Source organism: Mus pahari, chromosome 7 (genome assembly GCF_900095145.1).
Source record: "Mus pahari chromosome 7, PAHARI_EIJ_v1.1, whole genome shotgun sequence".
NCBI classification, from domain to species: domain Eukaryota; kingdom Metazoa; phylum Chordata; class Mammalia; order Rodentia; family Muridae; genus Mus; species Mus pahari.
Window position 1 is genome coordinate 4,218,593 of NC_034596.1, and position 18,844 is coordinate 4,237,436.

The 18,844-nt window shown below is 37.6% G+C and overlaps 1 protein-coding gene across 3 annotated transcripts in view; it reads left to right on the forward strand.

Annotated features, from left to right (window-relative positions):
• Atad2b (ATPase family AAA domain containing 2B) overlaps positions 1-18,844 on the forward strand; it is a 123,413-nt gene that overhangs the window by 44,352 nt on the left and 60,217 nt on the right. For all 3 annotated transcript variants that reach the window (XM_021201380.2, XM_021201381.2, XM_029540646.1), the window contains exons 14-17: positions 4,173-4,332; positions 7,680-7,770; positions 12,284-12,595; positions 17,042-17,177. In XM_021201380.2, coding sequence (XP_021057039.1) covers positions 4,173-4,332; positions 7,680-7,770; positions 12,284-12,595; positions 17,042-17,177 — 699 coding nt within the window. The remainder of the gene's footprint in view (positions 1-4,172; positions 4,333-7,679; positions 7,771-12,283; positions 12,596-17,041; positions 17,178-18,844) is intronic.

An 18,844-nucleotide genomic window follows, 5' to 3' on the forward strand; every position in this document is an offset into this window, starting at 1 on the left:
ATTTTATTCTTTTGAAAAAGAGTTCTACTGTGTAGCCATGGCTTGGAATTCACTAAACCAGGCTGTCCTAAAAATTGTAAAAACACTCCTTCCTTTCTTCCCTCCTTCCTTCCTTCCTTCCTTCCTTCCTTCCTTCCTTCCTTCCTTCCTTCCTTCCTTCCTTCCTTCAGTGTGCTCAAGCAGCAGAGCAGGTTTTCCCCTGATGTGTGTGTGGAGATGTGAGGACAGCTTTCAGATGCTGGTCTCATACCATGATGGTCCTAGGGATGGAGCTCAGGGTTTCAGGGCTTGCCTCAGGGTCTTCACCCGAGGGGCTATCTCTCCAGCCCCACCCTCCTAGGCTATGTTCCGGGAATCTGAGAGAATTCGAATTGCTCCTTATCTTGTCCCTTTCCACCCCATAGTCTAGTTTTTCTGTTATTCATTCCACTTGCTTTATTTTGACACAGTGATTATTTAGGAAGGCGTCTCCTTCACAAATACAGTCATTCACCAGAAAATAATGTTTGGACCATTGAATGACCATGTTGTCTTGGTACAGTGACCCTATTTCACTTTTCTTCCTGAAGGTGTTTAGTCATTAAGGTTCCTGCTATAGTCTGTCCAAGACTTGTAGTCAGCTTAAATTTCCCATCCTAATATTATACCACTTTAGCCCCTGCTTCTACATAGTTATGTCATCTATCTCTGTCTATTGCCATGTTGGTTTCTGTTCTATAGAATCATCATTGGGCCCAAGAAACTGCCACTACTCTTGAGAAAACATCCATTTTGCATGTTTCTGGAGCCACAGTTAGTGCCTAACAATATTTTTGGGTATTTCACATCCTGCTCTAGAGTGCTTTTGTGATTGTGGCATTTGGAAGTAGAAGGAATTTTTGACCCTATGCCTGGATGCCACATCCAAATTCACTGATGGCCATAAAAGAAACCATAGAGAGACTGTACTGTGGGATTGGACCCAAAGTGACATCATTTATCAAACTGGACCTTGGAGACACATCTTCAAAGAATGCTGTTTGATGTGAATGCTGCCTATAAAGGGGCAGAGATATCTATCTGATCAGCCAGATACATTGATGTCACTATAAGCTCACAGAAATCATGAGAAAAGCAGTAACGTGACAACTGAGCTTAGTAGCTCTCAAGTAATAGACCACTATGGGAAAAATATAAGTGATAAGAAAGAATTCTACAAGGCCGGGCGTGATGGAGCACGCCTTTAAGCCCAGCACTTGGGAGGCAGAGGCAGGCGGATTTCTGAGTTCGAGGCCAGCCTGGTCTACAGAGTGAGTTCCAGGACAGCAAAAACCAAAAAAAAAAAAAAAAAAAAAAAAAAAAAGAAAAGAAAGAAAAGAAAGAAAGAATTCTACAAAGTAAGCATAATGAAATTTAATGAATTAAAGTGAACACAGACAGCTTAACAATATTTAGAAAGTAATTCATGATGTAAATGAGAAACTCAATAAATCAAATCAAAATTAGTGTTAGCGGAGGAAAGGGAGTCCTCAAGATGGGTGGGAAAAGTGTTTAGTGAACAAACATGAGGGCTGAAGCTGAGATCCCAGCAATGGAACAAAACATGTACCTTGTGACTACCTGTAACTAGCTTTGAGGGATTGCATACCCATTTTGGCTTCCAAACACTTGGTGTGTACCCTCCACACATATGTGTACTCACATGTGCATACACATATACACACATCTTTAAAAATACAAAAGGTTAGTGAAACAGAATAGGTTAAAGGAAGAAAAACAACAAATAGTAGATATATAATATACCAGAATCTAAGAGCTATACTGAAAGCAGTATATATGAAGGCAATTTATTGTAATAAACCCAAAATAAAAGTTAAATTTCAAATAAATAACTTAATGATGCATCTAGTAGACATAGTAAAACATGAATAAACCAAACACAAACTAGTAAAAGGAAGATGTAATAATCAGAACAGAAATAAATGGAAACTTGTAAACGTAAAAATCAAGTGATTTGTTATGGATAAGAGTTTTTTAAATAATATTGACAAACCTCTTGTTAGATTAATCAGAAAAAAATAGAGAAAACTCCCAAATAAATGCAATTTCAAATCAACAAACATTTAATAGCTATTATAAAATATAACTAGGAATTTTATGTAAAACAATATGATAACAGTAAAATGTAAAACAAAAGGTCACATTGTTCTGGATACTTGACCCACTGAGTGAGCACTGATGACATAGAAAAATTGTCTAAAGCAATAATAACTAACAATATTGAGCCTGGAGTGGTGATACATGTGTATAATCTCAGCACCAAGGAGATGGAGGTCAGAGGATCAGGAATTCAAGGACAGCCTCAGCAGTTGAGGCTAGTCTAGGGTATATGAGACCCCCTTTCAAAACAGTAACACCAAAACCAAACAGGAAACAAAATAAACAATAAGAAGGCATCATTAGTGAAAAAGATATCCAATAGAGAGAAAGCTAAGAACAGTTACTTCATTGCTGAGTTAACAGGCTTTTAGAAGAAAGTATTAATTGTATTAATTCTTTTCCATTTGTTCCAAAAATTTGAAAGATTGGGAAGCCTTCTAAACCCATCATCCTAATATAATAATCAAACAAAAACATAGCAACAAAAATCCCTATAGACCAGTGTCTCTGATGAACATAAATTGTTTATCAAATCATTCAGTTGAGGTGGTGGCTTGAATATAAATTGTCTCCTACAAGCCCACATATTTAAGAGCTTGGTTGACAGGTGTAATTGGTTTTCAAGAAGTAACCCTGGGAACTCTAAGCAACAGGTCAATTCCTTAATAGACTCCTAATATTATGCAAGTTGGGAAGTGGTCAAAAGTAGGGGGTGGTGGGTAATTGAGGAAGTAGGTCAATTCGTTTTCCCCAAAGTATGTTTGTTATACATCAATGCAACCCCTTCCCCCCAAATACCATTGACATTCTTGAGAAAACTAGATAAAGACAGCCTTAAAATTGATATGAAAGCACAAACACCCGGAGTCATCAGGAATCCTAGAGACTAGAAAACTAGAAGTATTAGAACACCTAATTTCAAGACATACTGTTGAAGTGTTATAACCCAAACAGGCTGCTATTGGCTAAAGAAAAACAGACAATTGAATAGAAGAGACACCAGAAATCAACCAGTGTGTATAATAGTTAGCTGATTTCCAACACAAGTGTCAAAATCAAATATTTAAGAAACTCTTAGGCTGGGCAGTTGGTGACGCACGCCTTTGATCCAATACTTGGGGGGCAGAGGCAGGCAGATTTCTGAGTTCGAGGCCAGCATGGTCTACAGAGTGAGTTCCAGGACAGCCAGGGCTACACAGAGCAATCCTGACTCGAAAACACCAAACACACACACACACACACACACACACACACACACCCACCCCCACCCACCCACCCCTCTTTTATAAATGGTATTATACATACAAGGAACTTGTATTTCCTCAGTTGAAACTTCACCTCGATTTCCCATTCTATACAAAACCAACTCTAAATGGTCTACAAAGCTAAAGATAAGATCAGAATGCAGCAGTACTATTTGTAGAAGACCAAGCATCCAAACATGAGCCTGTGTGGGTTATTTCCGATTTAAATGAGACCAGTGGTTAAACATAAATTTATAATTAAAGATACTAGCTCACTTTACTTCTAGGTAAGATGCCTGTATCATAAAATTTCAGCCATTCAATTAGAAAACATAAATCATAGATATTCCCTAAAATAAATAGTATCTCACATTTCCGTTTTTTTGTAAGTTTTTAAACACAGTTAAAGTAGTGTGTTTGGGACAGAAAATTATTTTTGACATGGTTTGTGTTTTCCAGAAATTGTTTCAGCAATAAAAATAAAGACTAGGAGTGAGAGCAGTTGGCAAACTAAGAAAAACCCCATTGCTAGAGATAGATAGGGCTGCAGAGACTGTATGCTTCAGACGGAGAGACAAACGGACAGCGCCAAGGTTGCTTTCTGCTAACTGACAGTACTACAACCTCCCCAACCTTCTGTGCACTTGCAGTATTGTTTTTTCTGTGCTGTCTTAATATATATTTGTGGTACAATTATTGTCTTAGTATTTAAGACCTTATTATTAACACGGATGTTTACATTTTGTTTTCTTTCATTAAGTTTTGCATGGCTTTTTCTTTTTTAAACAGCTCTATAGTGTCAACCCTCCTTGCTCTTATGGATGGATTAGACAATAGAGGTGAAATTGTTGTTATTGGTGCTACAAACAGACTTGACTCTATTGATCCTGCACTCAGGAGGCCTGGTCGTTTTGACAGAGAATTCCTTTTCAACCTGCCTGATCAAAGGGTAAGGGGTTTTTGTTGTTGTTCATGTATGTGTGTGTGTGTGTGTGTGTGTAAGTGTGGTGTGTGTAAGCTTGTGTGTATATATATACATGAATACAAACATGAACATGTATACCTGTATGCAAATGTATATGTACACATACACACATGTATACACACATGTAACTCAGTTACAAAGCATCTACTTTGAAGGTGATACCCCTTGCCACACTTTGCTTTCTTTCCAGTAGAGGCTACAGCATCACACGATTTGTGCCAATGGTCTTTGCAGGAAGGACACATTGGAATTTGGCACTAGCCATGGTACTGCTTCCTGGCCTGAGTTGCCTTTCCCTAAATTACTTTGATTTTGTTTGGTTTGTCCTCAGGAAGTCACTGTGTTGGGTTGTTTGTTTGTTTGTTTGTTTTTGTTTTTTTTCTCTCTCTATACATCAACATATTTCTTGCCCAAGTAGAGTTGAGTTTCATCTTGACTATAAACATCTTCAATTTTAAGAAGAGCTGTGTGCTTTCTTTGGTTCCAGAGACCTCGCTTATAGCCAGCAAAAAATGGCCTTGCACTACAGCCTTGCAGACATAGTTGCCTTTTAGAAGTTCTGTTCCCAGCAGGCCCCAGTAACCTGCCCCCAAAGTTCAGCAGCAGAAGCTTTGAAGGTTGTATTTTCACTAATTTTTGCTTATGGGATATCTTAGTTAATACTTAAAAAATTCTTGTGTAGCACTCCTTGTTAATGCTTGCCTATACTCCTAACACTTTGGGACTGAAGCATGAGAATTCTAAGTTTGTGACCAGCTTGGGTTTCATGGTATATCAGAACAACTGGAACAACAGCAGCAAACGATCTCTATAATTATTGAACAGTTGATTCTTGTTCTAGTAGCAGTTAACACAGTGCTCAAGAATTGTAGGGAAAGGAAACTTCCTGGATGCCTATTTGACACCCATACCCTCATTGACTCAGTTATCACATTTACTTGTTATGTGTCTCTAGTTGACCAAACTAGGTATTTTCCCCAATAAACTTTTAAAAACATTCATTTTTATTTTATTAGTATGAGTATTTTGACTGCATGTATATAAATGTACTGAGTGCATGCCTGGTTCTTGCAGAGGCCAGAAGAGGGTACTGGATCCCCTAAAATTGAAGTTACAGATGGAACATCCAGGACTGAGCCAGCTCTACAGCCACCCTCCCTAAAACTGTGTCCATAAATATCCTGTATTAAAGTTTCATAGTTAACATATGAAGTCTAGCTAGTTAAAAGCAGTAAATATTATTCATTATGTTGAGGTATTTAAAAAATATCCCCTAAAGACAGAATAATATATGGTTATTTGTTATACAAAATGGTTTTTAGTAAATTATAAAAAGTTCTTTCCTTCATAGTTGTAATTATGTTTTTGTGTTAATTTATTTCTTCACTTTCCATGGGGAACTCATATTAGAGAGGGTTCACTAGGAGTGTATATTGTTGTCTATGAAATGCCTGGTTTACATACATAGAGCAGATGTAGTGATTAGGGGTGCCAGGCGGACTATACCCTTTGTAGGATATTTTGATACCTCAGTTTGACGTCTGACAGCATAACTACTTGTCATTGACTTAGATTTGGATCCACAAATGAATTTAAAGGCTTCAAAAATGCTACCTATATAGCCTCTCTTGCTCTTTTACAAATATTTTAAATTTATTCTTTGATAATTTCATAGTTGTATATGATATGTTTTGATCATATCCACTCACAATTTTCTTCCTTCAGATTGCCCTGGATTTTCCCTCAGTAGCAACCCTTCTGTACTTCACGTTCTCTTAGGTCCCCCAGCCCTTTAAAACACTACCTCATTGGGTCTACTTTGTGCTGCCCATATACACATAATAAATGGGTTTGGGGTCATTCACTGGAGCATGGGCAACCTACCAGTGCCCACACCCCCAATACCTCTTCAGTCAGGCGTGGGGCTTTCTGCAGCCCTCTTTTATTCTTTGCTTTTCTTGTGCCAGTAATGACAGCTGCTGTGACTTCATGAATTCAAAAGCCTCACCATATCAGAATGTAGCATTCCACAATGCTCACCCTTCGCACTCTCCCATCCTGTCTGCCCTTTCTGTGATGTTCCCCTGAGCCTTGGGGTGTGGTTAGGGGTGGATATAGTCTCACTTTCATTGCTCAGGTGCAGCTACCAGAACAGTTCAGGGCCCAGAGTCGATTTACTTGTAGGAGATATGGCCATTCTGTTTTGGTACAGAGAATTATCAGTTTGTGATCTCCAACAGCAGGCTAAGCCCAGGGTTGCGGCCCTACCCATTCATGGGGATATGTTTTGTTCATAGAGACATTGTCAGTGTTCTTCTGTCTGGCTTCTGGAAGAGATCTGTGCTGACCACTGCTCTTTCATAGTATTTAAGGCCATGAGACTAGACGAGCTACTTCATCTTCTGTCCTACAGAATAGGCAGTGGGTAAGGTAGATGTTCTTGAAGCCAAATGAATAGACCAATGTGATCAATTGTCACTTGTTGCTAATGAGAAGAGAAAAAAGTTCAGGCATTGTGTTTAGCAACACATTCAAGTTACCAGTGATTCTCACTGTGGTTGCATAAGTTTCATTGGAGTAGAGTTTGTTCAAGAGACAATTAGGAGAAATTGGAGGCAATGTTCAAAGTATTGCTGTAAAAGCAGTTTAGGGCTATTGATGGCTTGATGAGAAGAGCACTTGTCGTGGAATTCTGATGACATGAGTTTGATTCCCAAATTCCATAGTTGGAGCAGAGATGAGCCCAACAGTTTTTCTGTGATGTAACGTGTATGCACACCCCTGCCTTCCTCCCCACCACTGATAGTAAATAAAATAGAAAAGGTGGCATGTAGGAAAGTAAAATTTAGTTTTAGCTTCTAGTCACACATTAATGATTCACTATTTAATGCCACCAGTAAAGTTTCTTTTTACCTCTTAGAACATTAAATGTCTAAACTTATGAAACAGAGATAAAAATCGTAAGGATTTTGGTTTTAAGTTTTCTTTTTATGTATGTGAGCCCACTGTCACTGTCTTCAGATACACCAGGACAGGGCATTGGATCCCATTACAGATGGTTGTGAGCCACTATGTGGTTGCTGGGAATTGAACTCAGGACCTGGAAGAACAGCCAGTGCTCTTAAGCTCTGAGCCATCTCTCCAGCCCCCAAAATCTTAGGTTTTATAACAAACAGGTTGATGTGAATACCAAGGTGTTTAAAATTCTTATAAAACAGATAACAGCTTAGTGTGGGGTTACAGTCAGAATTTGTTACGGCAAACCCATGAGAAGTTGGTGCTGTCTTATGCCGCTGTACTCTTCTTCTTAGGCCAGAAAGCACATCTTGCAGATCCACACCAGGGACTGGAATCCAAAACTGTCTGATGCATTTTTAGGAGAATTGGCAGAAAAATGTGTTGGTGAGTGCTCCTATTTGAATTCTTTGACTGTCGCTGCTTGTCCTACTCAGTGTTCCTTTCCCTTTATGTTGAAATGTGAATGAGTACAGTTTTATGTCTTTAACTGTGTGATAGATGGCTCTGAATTCATATTTAAAAGTAATAAAATCGTTTCACTTAAGGTTTCACGAATTGAATTTTCATTATGTCAGGTGTTTGATGAACAAAGCGTAGAAGTAACATGGGTTTCATTGAATGCTGAATATCCTTCATATTACTACAGTGTCTCCTTTTAGGAATTATCCCTTCTCAGACATTTTACTAAGAAAGATGAATATAAGAGAAAAGGTCCATGTGGATGAGCACTGCAGCCTCCTCCCATGTTTCCTGGACAGAGCTGTCAGGCTCAGCTCTATTCCTGCAGTCTAGAGAGAGCGGGTGGGAGGGACCAGCAAAGAAAATCCTTACTGGGATTTGCCAGTATTGCCTCAAATATAAAACTTTTCAACTTAATTTAAATACATCACAGTAGAAAAATGTCACCCACAGAATAAATAAGCATTGATGTCCTAAGAGGATGAGAGCACTGATAACCACAGGAGAAGGAACTCGAGGCTTTCTCTCTTCTAATTAGGTCTGAAATAGGAGGTTAGTAGTAACTGAATGTACACAAAGGGAAGTTCCCTCAGTCCTCCTTCCTGGCAAGAGAGCATGCACTAAACCCATTTCATGGTTTTTTTTTTCCATACTCAGCAAAATATAAAAAAACAAATAAAAAAAACTACCTGTCTCCATGAATATTTTAAGCATTATGAAGAAATCCCTTAATTAAATCTATTAATGACATCTTCTTGGGAAAACTTCAAAGTTACCAAAACCAAAAAGAACAACTTAGTTAAAAAAAAATTTCATTGTGATCCACTATCAAATAATTAAAACTTAAATAGAACCTTAGTCCATTCAGTTAGCTACATCCGAATTATCCTCTTCATCCACAGGGACTTCCATCTCCGAAGCAGCATCCCTCAGCTTTTGAACCACAAAGACCTCGACATCTTCTGGTGAGGAGAAAACGTAAATCTCTCCAGCACTACACCAATTTAAGCTTTGCCTGGTATAGAGAGCGTGCGCCAGACCCATTTTATGTACATTGGCTTGATCTTTGCAAAGCCCTGTGCTGCTTTATGGGAGAGGGGGGCTTGGTTAAAACGAAACGGAACAGAGCCCGGTCTTTCCTTTGTGATCCCTCTCCCCTTTATTTATCACATTATGGTGTTAGAGTTCAGATCAGACTGGGGGCTTTTGTAGATTTTTCTATGACTCTATCACAGGGTGAGCCTTAGTTGAAGTTTATAGTTGTCTTCAAGAAGTGAGAAATCCCTAGCTATTCTAAAATCACTTTCTATTACTCTGCCTTTCATCTGAAATGTTACATACTACAGTTTAATTCTTTATCTTAATATTTGAGTTTCAGTTTTCATATGTGTTTCAAAAGGTCAGTCAGCACTCTGCACTTTTTCAAGTGACTTATTTTAGCTTGTAGTTGATCTTTACAATGTAATTTCTGACTGGACTGAAACTTCTCTTGCCGTCCCTCCTTTTATGGGATGGCAGCATGTATGAAATATGTTTATATATCATTGGCTTTTTGGAGAGTTAAATAAAATTCCATTGAAATTAAATGATTGTGTGTTTAGTTATGGCATTGATTTCATATAAGAAACCAGTTCATGTAAGAATAGTCAAATGCAGGTCTCTAAGTAGGAATAGAACAGTAATAAAATTTAAATTTATTTTGAATATTACTATATACCCCAAATATGTTTTAACACGTATGGTTTCAGTTCAGTGAGATATATATCTAACAAAAGATTATGCAGTCTTGGTGAATATCTGCAAGGATAGTTGGCCTTTTATAGGCTATGGACTTTGACCTAATATACCTTGGAGGTTTTTGCATGCATATCAGGTATTCTTTTTGAGTAATAAAGAAATTTCATAAAAAGCTGGTATCAACATTTATACAAATAATAGCTTACAATTAATAAAAAGGATTATCTAATATTTTCTGTTTATTTTCAGTAAGAGGCTTAACACTACGAAAACATGTCTATGAAATATCTGTATTTGGAGCATTCATTTTGTTTGTAATTTTTTAAAGAAAGCCTCATAAAAATTTTGATCCTTTTTTCTAATCTAACCCTTTTATAGTTATATTTTCAATCTTTACAAGAATTATAACCTAATAGTAACATGAAAGAACTATTTTTCTTCAGTCTGTTGGTGTCCAGTAGAGCATTGCTTAGTGAATGCGGGTTTTGAAAAAGGATGGCGTAAATGTTTAGCTTTTAAGGTTTCTTCTGTCAGTATCCTGTTTCCTAAACTAGAACACTGTGAGAGTACAAGGAGTGCTATCAGTTCAGCAGAACTGGCCAGTCTTTACCCGGAGCATCACGATTCTGCTGCTCTGTCATTCAGTATTTGAATCAAGTGAAGCATATATAAGTGAATGGTTCTCAACTTTTTTGTGCATCAGAGTAATTTCTAAATTTTTCTCAAAATATATACTTAAAAATTTAAACTCTCAGAGAGTGACTCACTGTTGTGGGGCCTGGGAGTTTGCATTCATCCTGATGAGTTTTAAAACTTGAGAACGGTAGATGCAAGCCAGTAACTTTCTCACAAGCAGATAAAGAAAATGTTGTCTGCTTTTTTTTTGCCTATTAGTTGTGATTATCCACTGAAAATTTACTTTAGAAAATGGAGACTAGCCAGGTGTGGTGGCGCACGCCTTTAATCCCAGCACTCAGGAAGCAGAGGCAGGCGGATTTCTGAGTTCGAGGCCAGCCTGGTCTACAGAGTGAGTTCCAGGACAGCCAGGGCTACACAGAGAGAAACCCTGTCTTGAAAAACAAAACAAAACAAAAAAATGGAGCCTGTTATTGTTAATAAATTCAGTTTTGTGGACTCAATTAGGAAAGAATGAATGGCATATTGCCATTGTATATAATGAACATGTTACTATGGCAAATATAGTGCCTTACGTTCCTGGAGAATTTATGAATACTCCTGTAGTTGCTGCTGCATCTCACCGGCCTGTGAGCTTTTCTTGTTAACTTGAGCAGCTGTTGTAAAGAGGACCACTGCATATTCATTCACTGTGCAGATATTTACCAGGAATATAAATATGGTTCTTATTTGATGATGGTATTTTATTTTTGTTTTACAAAATTCATGTACTTGTGATTATTTTCCACTTTATAATGTTATACAAGTGTTCTGTACTCATTTTGCTGAAATAATTTAACAACTGTATGTCAAAAAAATGTACTTAAAAATTTATTAATGGAGAAGTATAAAATAGAAGACTAATGATAAACATAATTATTCTGAAGAATTATTTGGGAAGTAGATTGTTATAATATATTTTTTAATCTGTTTATAGTTTTTAAGTCAAATTCTCAGATTATAAACTCATGAGTCATTTTTTTTCTTTTGTAATCATCATTTTTATTTTGGTATTTATAAGTGTCATAAAGTCAATGTGAAGTGTAAAGAGGAAGATAAATCAATAGCCATCCCAGAGTTTAGGGCACAGCGTTCTATAACTTGTTCAAATGGCTCCCCCTGCTGGTGTAACTGATAAGGATGACCAAGTGAAGTTTAATTTAGTTGCTGATAAGAAAAGACAGTCCTTGGCTAATCTGAAGTTTTTTTGTTTGTTTTTCCCTTTTGTGACATGGGTCTCTAGCAGATCATTTTTTTTAAATGTATGTTTTGTAGAAGTAAATAGGTATATAATGAATGTCAATGTAGGAAACAATGGAAAGTTTTCTTAATCTTAATTTTTTTAAATGGCTTTGGAGCCGTTGGGTGAATTACAACATTAAGTTACAGTGTTTTTTAACTTGTTAATGACTGTTGCGCTATGCTCAGGTCTGATGGTAAGTTACAAGCTTTTGAAGATTCTCCTTATATATAATACCTTTGTATCACTTTTTCACATGTATTTAGGAAGTTAGTAATATTAGAAAAATAAGCCAGGAGAGGTGACACACACCTGTAATCATAGATACTTGGCAGGCCAGGGCAGGAGGCCTGGGCAATTTGGTGAGATTTGGTCTCAGCATAAAATCAAAGAAAGGTGAAGAATGTTGCATAGTGGTGTAGTGTGAAGATAAAGTATAGATTAAGATTAGTTATGAAAGATTGAAATGTAGCACTAATTCTTTGAAAACTTGCCCTGAAGAAAGCTGTACATTGTAGTCAGTGGTTTTTGATACACAATACAGGACTTTTTTGTATTAATGTTATTAGCTTATTATGTTTTTGATAATTTAAAATACTTAGACCATTTTTAGTCATAAGTACTTAGCCCTTAATTGAACAGTTTTGTTAGGTGATTTTAAAGGATTCATTTCAATTTTGCCAATAATTACTGATTATTTTAGGTAGAAATGTATGTATTATCAAACCATAATGGTCTTTGGAAGAATTAATGTAATTTTGTTTCTTTTGTCGTTTTGTGCATTAGGCTACTGTGGAGCTGACATCAAGGCCCTGTGTACTGAGGCTGCCCTGATTGCCCTGCGGAGGCGTTACCCTCAGATCTATGCCAGCAGCCATAAACTGCAACTGGATGTTTCCTCCATAGTGCTCAGCGCCCAGGACTTCTACCATGCCATGCAGAACATTGTGCCTGCTTCCCAACGTGCTGTGATGTCTTCAGGACAGGCACTGTCCCCCATTATAAGGCCATTGCTAGAAAGAAGTTTCAACAACATCTTAGCTGTCCTGCAAAAAATATTTCCTCATGCAGAAATTAGTCAGAGCGACAAGAAAGAAGGTACTGTAAACTACTTTTATGTATTGTGAAAATAAGAAAAAAAATTTCTTCATAAGATTAATTAGAACTTTATCTATTTCACTCATCACTGAATATTTTAGAACTCACATTTTGCCCATAAATGGTGTTCCCTGGTGAGTATTTATTTACTCTTAATATGGAGGGTGTTAGAAAGTAGACTATTGTAATAATTGCTTATTTTTATATATTACATAATTTATCATTCATTAATCCATGTCAAAGCTCTATGAGTTATGAGGAGATTGAGCACTTTGGGTTATGCAAGGTCACTCAGTAAGATCTGAGGCTGACTCAGACTCAGGGAGCCGGCCTGCACCAGCCATGTTTTGTTAGAATGTTTCTGTACTGTCAGTTCATTTTGATGATATTGACAGAGCACTCTTCATTTGTGCCGATTAAAATGTGAGCTGTTGGTAAGGGAGTAACTTCCAGCCTAATTGTCCATAGTTATAGATTTAAATAAACCCAGAGCCTGTATTTTGGACCTGAGATGAAATCAGGACATCATCCTAAAAATCACACATTTTCATGAGGAAAAATAAATTCTGCTGGAGATATAAGTTAGTGAGTGGCATGCTTGTCTACCTTGCCTGAGGTCCTGCTTCAGCTCTCAGTTCTGTGTCAGCTGGACATGATGGTGCACACCTGTACCACTGGAGAGGTGGAAGAAGCAAGATCAGAAGTTTCAGGTCATCTTTTGAGGGCTAGGTCAGCAGGACAACACGAAACCTTGTCTCATCTCCCCCAAACCCCCCAAAAAGTTTAGGTGTATGTTGAAATCAAATAAGACCCATTAAGTTTGAAGGAGAAGTAGTGAGGGTTTTATTTTTTTTTGTTGTTGTTGGTTTAACACAGGGTTTCACTGTGTATTCCTAGCTGGCCTGGGCATTTTGCCTGCTTCTGTCTCTACCTGGGATTAAAGCCATGTACCTGGCATGAGATAGTGTGTTTTGATTATTTTAATTTTAATACCCTCTTTACTTAGTATGTAGCTTATACCAAATAGAACAATTTCAGAGAATTATAGTAACATCAAAATTCATTGACATTATTTAATATCAAATGAGTATATTCAGTGAATCATGAATATTATTCAGTTTGACTGTCATTATAAATATATTTTTTCAAAGACTAATATTCTTTAAAGGAAAACTTTACATAGAACTCTCTGTTCCTTATGGTTTTTGACAGGGTGTGGACTACTATTCCCGAGCATATCTGTGAATCAGGCTCTGTGCTGTGATTTGTGCGTGTTTTATCTGTGATAGGTGTGTTCTTTGTCTTTCTTTTCTGAGACAGTTTCACTCTGGAAATAACTATGTAGCACTGGGTGATATTTAAATTTATAACAATCCTCCTCTCTTACTCTCCTGAGTGCACTATTACAGATAGAGTCATCACCCTAGCTTATCTATAATTTTTATAACTGGGAACGCACATATAAATATCTTTATCTAAAACTTTTAATAAAAAACAAAAAACAAAACGATTTGTTCCTTTAGACAATGCAGGGACTCCCCAAGAAGACCAAAGGAGTCAACTGCAGGACCCTTGAGGTCCAGAGACTGAACTGCCAACCGAAGAGCATATAACATATAAGGGCTGAACCCAGGCCTCCATCCATGTGCTGCAGACACACAGCTCGCTTTTTGTGTGGGTCCCCCCAGCAACTGGAGCAGGGGCTGTCCCTGACTCTGCTGCCTGCCTGTGGAGCCTGATCTTCTATCTGGGCTGTCTTGGCTGGCTTCAGTGGGAGAGGATGAGCTTAGTTCTGCAGTGATTTGATGTGCTAGGGTGCTTGGTATCCAGGGGGGTTCACATATGAAGAGGAGGGCACAATGGGGAGGGGCCATGTGAGGGGTGCTGTGATCAGAATGTAAAATGAAGAATTACTTATTGTGAGATATTTTTGATATTCTTTTTCTCCATTTGAGAATTTCCATTTTATGGCATTGTTCTCTTTTTCATATACTTTTATTTTTGTAAGTGCAAAGTATACTTTACTTCAGGCAACAAAACTAAGTTGCATGTATTAGTGGGATAACAACTACATTTTATTCAAGTTTTTCAAGTTTTTTCAAGTTTTTCTTTTTTCTTTTTTTTTTCAAGACAGGGTTTCTCTGTATAGCCCTGGCTGTCCTGGAACTCACTTTGTAGACCAGGCTGGCCTCGGACTCAGAAATCCGCCTGCCTCTGCCTCCCGAGTGCTGGGATTAAAGGTGCATCAAGTTGTAAATTCTTGTCTTTCATTACTTTATATGTATTTTCCAGTTTGCTTTATTCGTTAATATTTTTTCATAGACCTGTATTCTTTCCTTGTTTGTGACATTATCACCTAAAAGATTTTCTGTTATTTCCCAAATAAATTTAAAACTCTTAGTCTTACTAAATATTTAGCTTTTTAAACCCACTGTAGCTCTCTTGAATAATAATTCTGTGTCTTCTCATTTTCTTGTTTCATTTTTGTGTTTGTTAGCCATGTGTACGTTCTGTGTGTGGGTGCACATGCATATTGGTGAGTGTCCTTTGGGAGCATGGAGTTGATGTCAGCAACCATCCTTCCTTGTACCTCACCTGTTTCCCTGACTGAGTCCCAGTCAGACCAGAGCTGTCATCTAGTCCTGCTAGCCAGCTTGCTCTGTGACTTTTGTTTCTGCTTTTCAAGACTGAGATTGTAGGAGGGCTGCCATACTCACATGGTATCTGTGTGGGTTCTGGAGATCTGGACTCATGGTAAGAACTTTAACTACCGAGCCATCTCCCTAGCCCTGCATCTTATCTTTATACAGCATTCTATTCTTCTGTTTTAGAAGTATATATTTCTTCCCTTTCTCTCTCCTTCCCTCCCTCTTTCTTCTCTATTTTTTCCTATTTCCTTCTTTCTTTTCTTCTTCATTTCCCTCTCCTTCCCTTCCCTCCCCTCCCCTCTCCTCTCCTCCTCTCTGCCTTACTTTCCTTCTCCTTCCTAACTTGGAACCTTGACATAGGTCTTACTATGTTCCAGTCTCCTGAGTAGCTGACATCCCAGGTGTGTTGCACTGTGTGTGACCAGAGTTGATTTCTGCCAATATCAGTTCTTTATCTGCTACACAGAGCTCTGAATTGGCATTTTAATAGACATGTATGGGAAATATATGTGTTAATACTTAAGTTCTAGAAAGGTATTGTGTTCTCAGTGGAAATTTTAGTTACAGTTAATTCACTGAGTAATAATATTCTGGCCCATAGAAGAACTAATGCTGCTTGAATGGGTGCCCTTTCACTCTGAGTTGATACTATCTAACTCTGTTTTTTGTTTGCTTGTTTGTTAACGACTTACTTTATTTTTAAATATGTATTTATATGTGGGTATGTATACTTGAAGGAAGGTGCATGCAGAGGCCAAGGTGTTGGGTCTTGATGGAGCTCCAGTTCCAGGCAGTTGTGAGCTGCTTGATGTTGGTGCTGGTGTCCATGTTAGCACATTGGATCCTCTGGTGCTTGAATATAGGTGGTTATTAGCTTCTTGACAAATGGGTGCAGGCAACTCTTGTCCTCCAGAAGAGCACCTCGTGCTCATAACTGCTGAGCCATCTCTCCTGCTCACTCAATATTTAATTTTTCTTCTTCCCTTTTAAAAATTAATTATCTAGGGCTGGAGAGATGGCTCAACGATTAAGAGCACTGGCTCTCTTCCAGAGCTCCTAAGTTCAATTTCCAGCAACCACATGATGGCTCAAAACCATCTGTAATGGGATCTGATGCCCTCTTCTGGTGTGTCTAAAGACAGCAACAGTGTCCTCATACATAACGTAAATAAATCTTTTAAAAAAAACAAACCTAATTTTTAAAGAAAGGATTTCACTTGGTAGTCTTAACTGTCCTGGAACTTTATATATAGCTCAGTCTGGCCTTGAACTGTCAGAGCTTTACCTGTCTGTTTCCCAAGTGCTGAGATAAAAGTACTCCCTCCTACTCTAATTAATTAGGCAAAATTTTCAGGTCATTTAAAAAGACAGGTCAGTGTTTTTGTTTTTGTTTTTTTCCAGTTTGCTTATTGTTGCTCTTGTAAGAACTGGCTTTTTGCTCAGCTGCCTAAGTACTTGAATGAGATGTGAAATAGGCTGATTTGGTTCAAATTGAACTCACAGGGTATATACATGGTATATGAGGGAACCATTTCTTTCTGAGATTGTTAGTCAGCAGTGTCCCAAATTACCATTCATAGTAGGCGTGAATAATTTATAAATGTGATAGAATCATGCCTCTTATGTTTATAAATTAGAAAAAGAATACCGTGTCATTATTTTGCCTCATTAGTCTGTATTTTTGCTAGGTAGAATATTAGTTGATGTCACTTGATTTTTAACCCATTTTCTTTTGCTTTTAGCCTTGTTAGTATATAAGTTTATAAGACTCATAATTCTTGTGCTTTTCTTCTGACAGATGTAGAAAGTCTGATTTTAGATGATAGTGAAGATGAGAATGCTTTATCAATTTTTGAGATGAGTTGTCACTCGGGATCACCAAAGAAGTCATCGCCAGCTGCTGCTGTCACTAAACCTTATCTCCACTTTACAATGTGAGTAAGCTAGAATGGCTTTTCTGCCTTACATTTCTAGAACACAGTATACTTTGCTGGTGTTTATATTCTTAAGATATTTTTCTTTGTTTGCACACAATTCAGAAAGCGTTTATTGTGTCTTGTTTTTGGTGTGAGGTAATAATTATGTCGTTGATCATGTAATGTTTACTTTTCTCAAGAAAGAGACTGTCATATACTAAGTTGTCTATGGGAAATAATGTTCCTTTATTTTGGAGATGGGGAAGGATTATTACCTTTAGAAATCAACTCAATGTCCCTAGTTTTATTGCTTTTTATTTGAACTAAAATGGACAGTTAAGAAATATTTAGGGGCTGGTGAGATGGCTCAGTGGGTAAGAGCACTGACTGCTCTTCCAAAGGTCCTGAGTTCGAATCCCAGCAACCACATGGTGGCTCACAACCACCATTATGAGATCTGACGCCCTCTTCTGGTGTAACTGAAGTCAGCTTAAACATAATAGTAAATAAATCTTAAAAAAAAAAAAAAAAAAAAAGAAATATTTACCATCTCCCATGGCACATTAACTTGTGATAAAGTTTTAGATGAAGGTTTAGAAACTCCAAAGCTACTAAAGAGATTTTGAATTAGAAATTGCTCAGTAATTAAATAACATTTTGATTCTTAACAGAGCATTAGTTTACACTTTTGTAATTTGAGTTTTACTATTTTTCTACTTTATCTTTTTACTGTCTGTGTTATAGTGCAAATGTAATTTTAAATTAAGAGACCAAGTAATTTTCAAATACCAACGCACCACTCTTCCACTTACATAATCAGTACCATAGTTACAGGCCTCAAGCTTCAGTCTGGTAGGTTTAATAGTCCTTGTGCCAAGGAGACTGCTTTTACATGTCGTCCTTTTTTTCCTCTTTCTCCTTTTCTTTTAGTCTTTCTAAAAAAGACACAGTCTACTATGTACCTTAGATTGGCCTATAACTCACTTTGTAGTTAGTCCAGGCTTGTCCAAATTTGTGATAATCTTCCGGCCTCAGCCTTCACATGCTGGGACCACAGATGTGAGTTACCGTGTTTGGCTGTTCTTCAGTGTTGTTTCAAGTAATTTTTAAAACCTAACAAGTTTAAGCCTTCAGCCTGAATTAAAGTTTCTCCCTTGTAGATCAGGATGAAGTGTTGGTTTGACTATATGTATGCATTGTTAACTCTTTTGTTGTTGATCATGTTTTAAAAGTGAGCTTAAATATCTTCCATCTGCTTTCTTCTCCTGGATGTGTTTCTTTATGACAACCTCTTCCTGTCAGGAAGTTCCTTTGTCTTTGTTCCCACACCTTCCCTGTCTGCTCGCAGGGAGCCTTTCTTTTCTTTTCTTTTCTTTTCTTTTTTCCAGTTTTTTTTTATTAGATATTTTCTTCATTTACATTTCAAATGCTATCCCGAAAGTCCCCTATACCCCCCCGCCCTCTGCCCTGCTCCCCTACCCACCCACTCCCACTTCTTGGCCCTGGCGTTCCCCTGTACTGGGGTATATAAAGTCTACTGGCAGATCCAGCTATACCTCTTCTGGGCATATACCCAGACGATGTTGCAACTGGTAATAAGGACACATGCTCCACTATGTTCATAGCAGCCTTATTTATAATAGCCAGAAGCTGGAAAGAACCCAGATGTCCCTCAATAGAGGAAT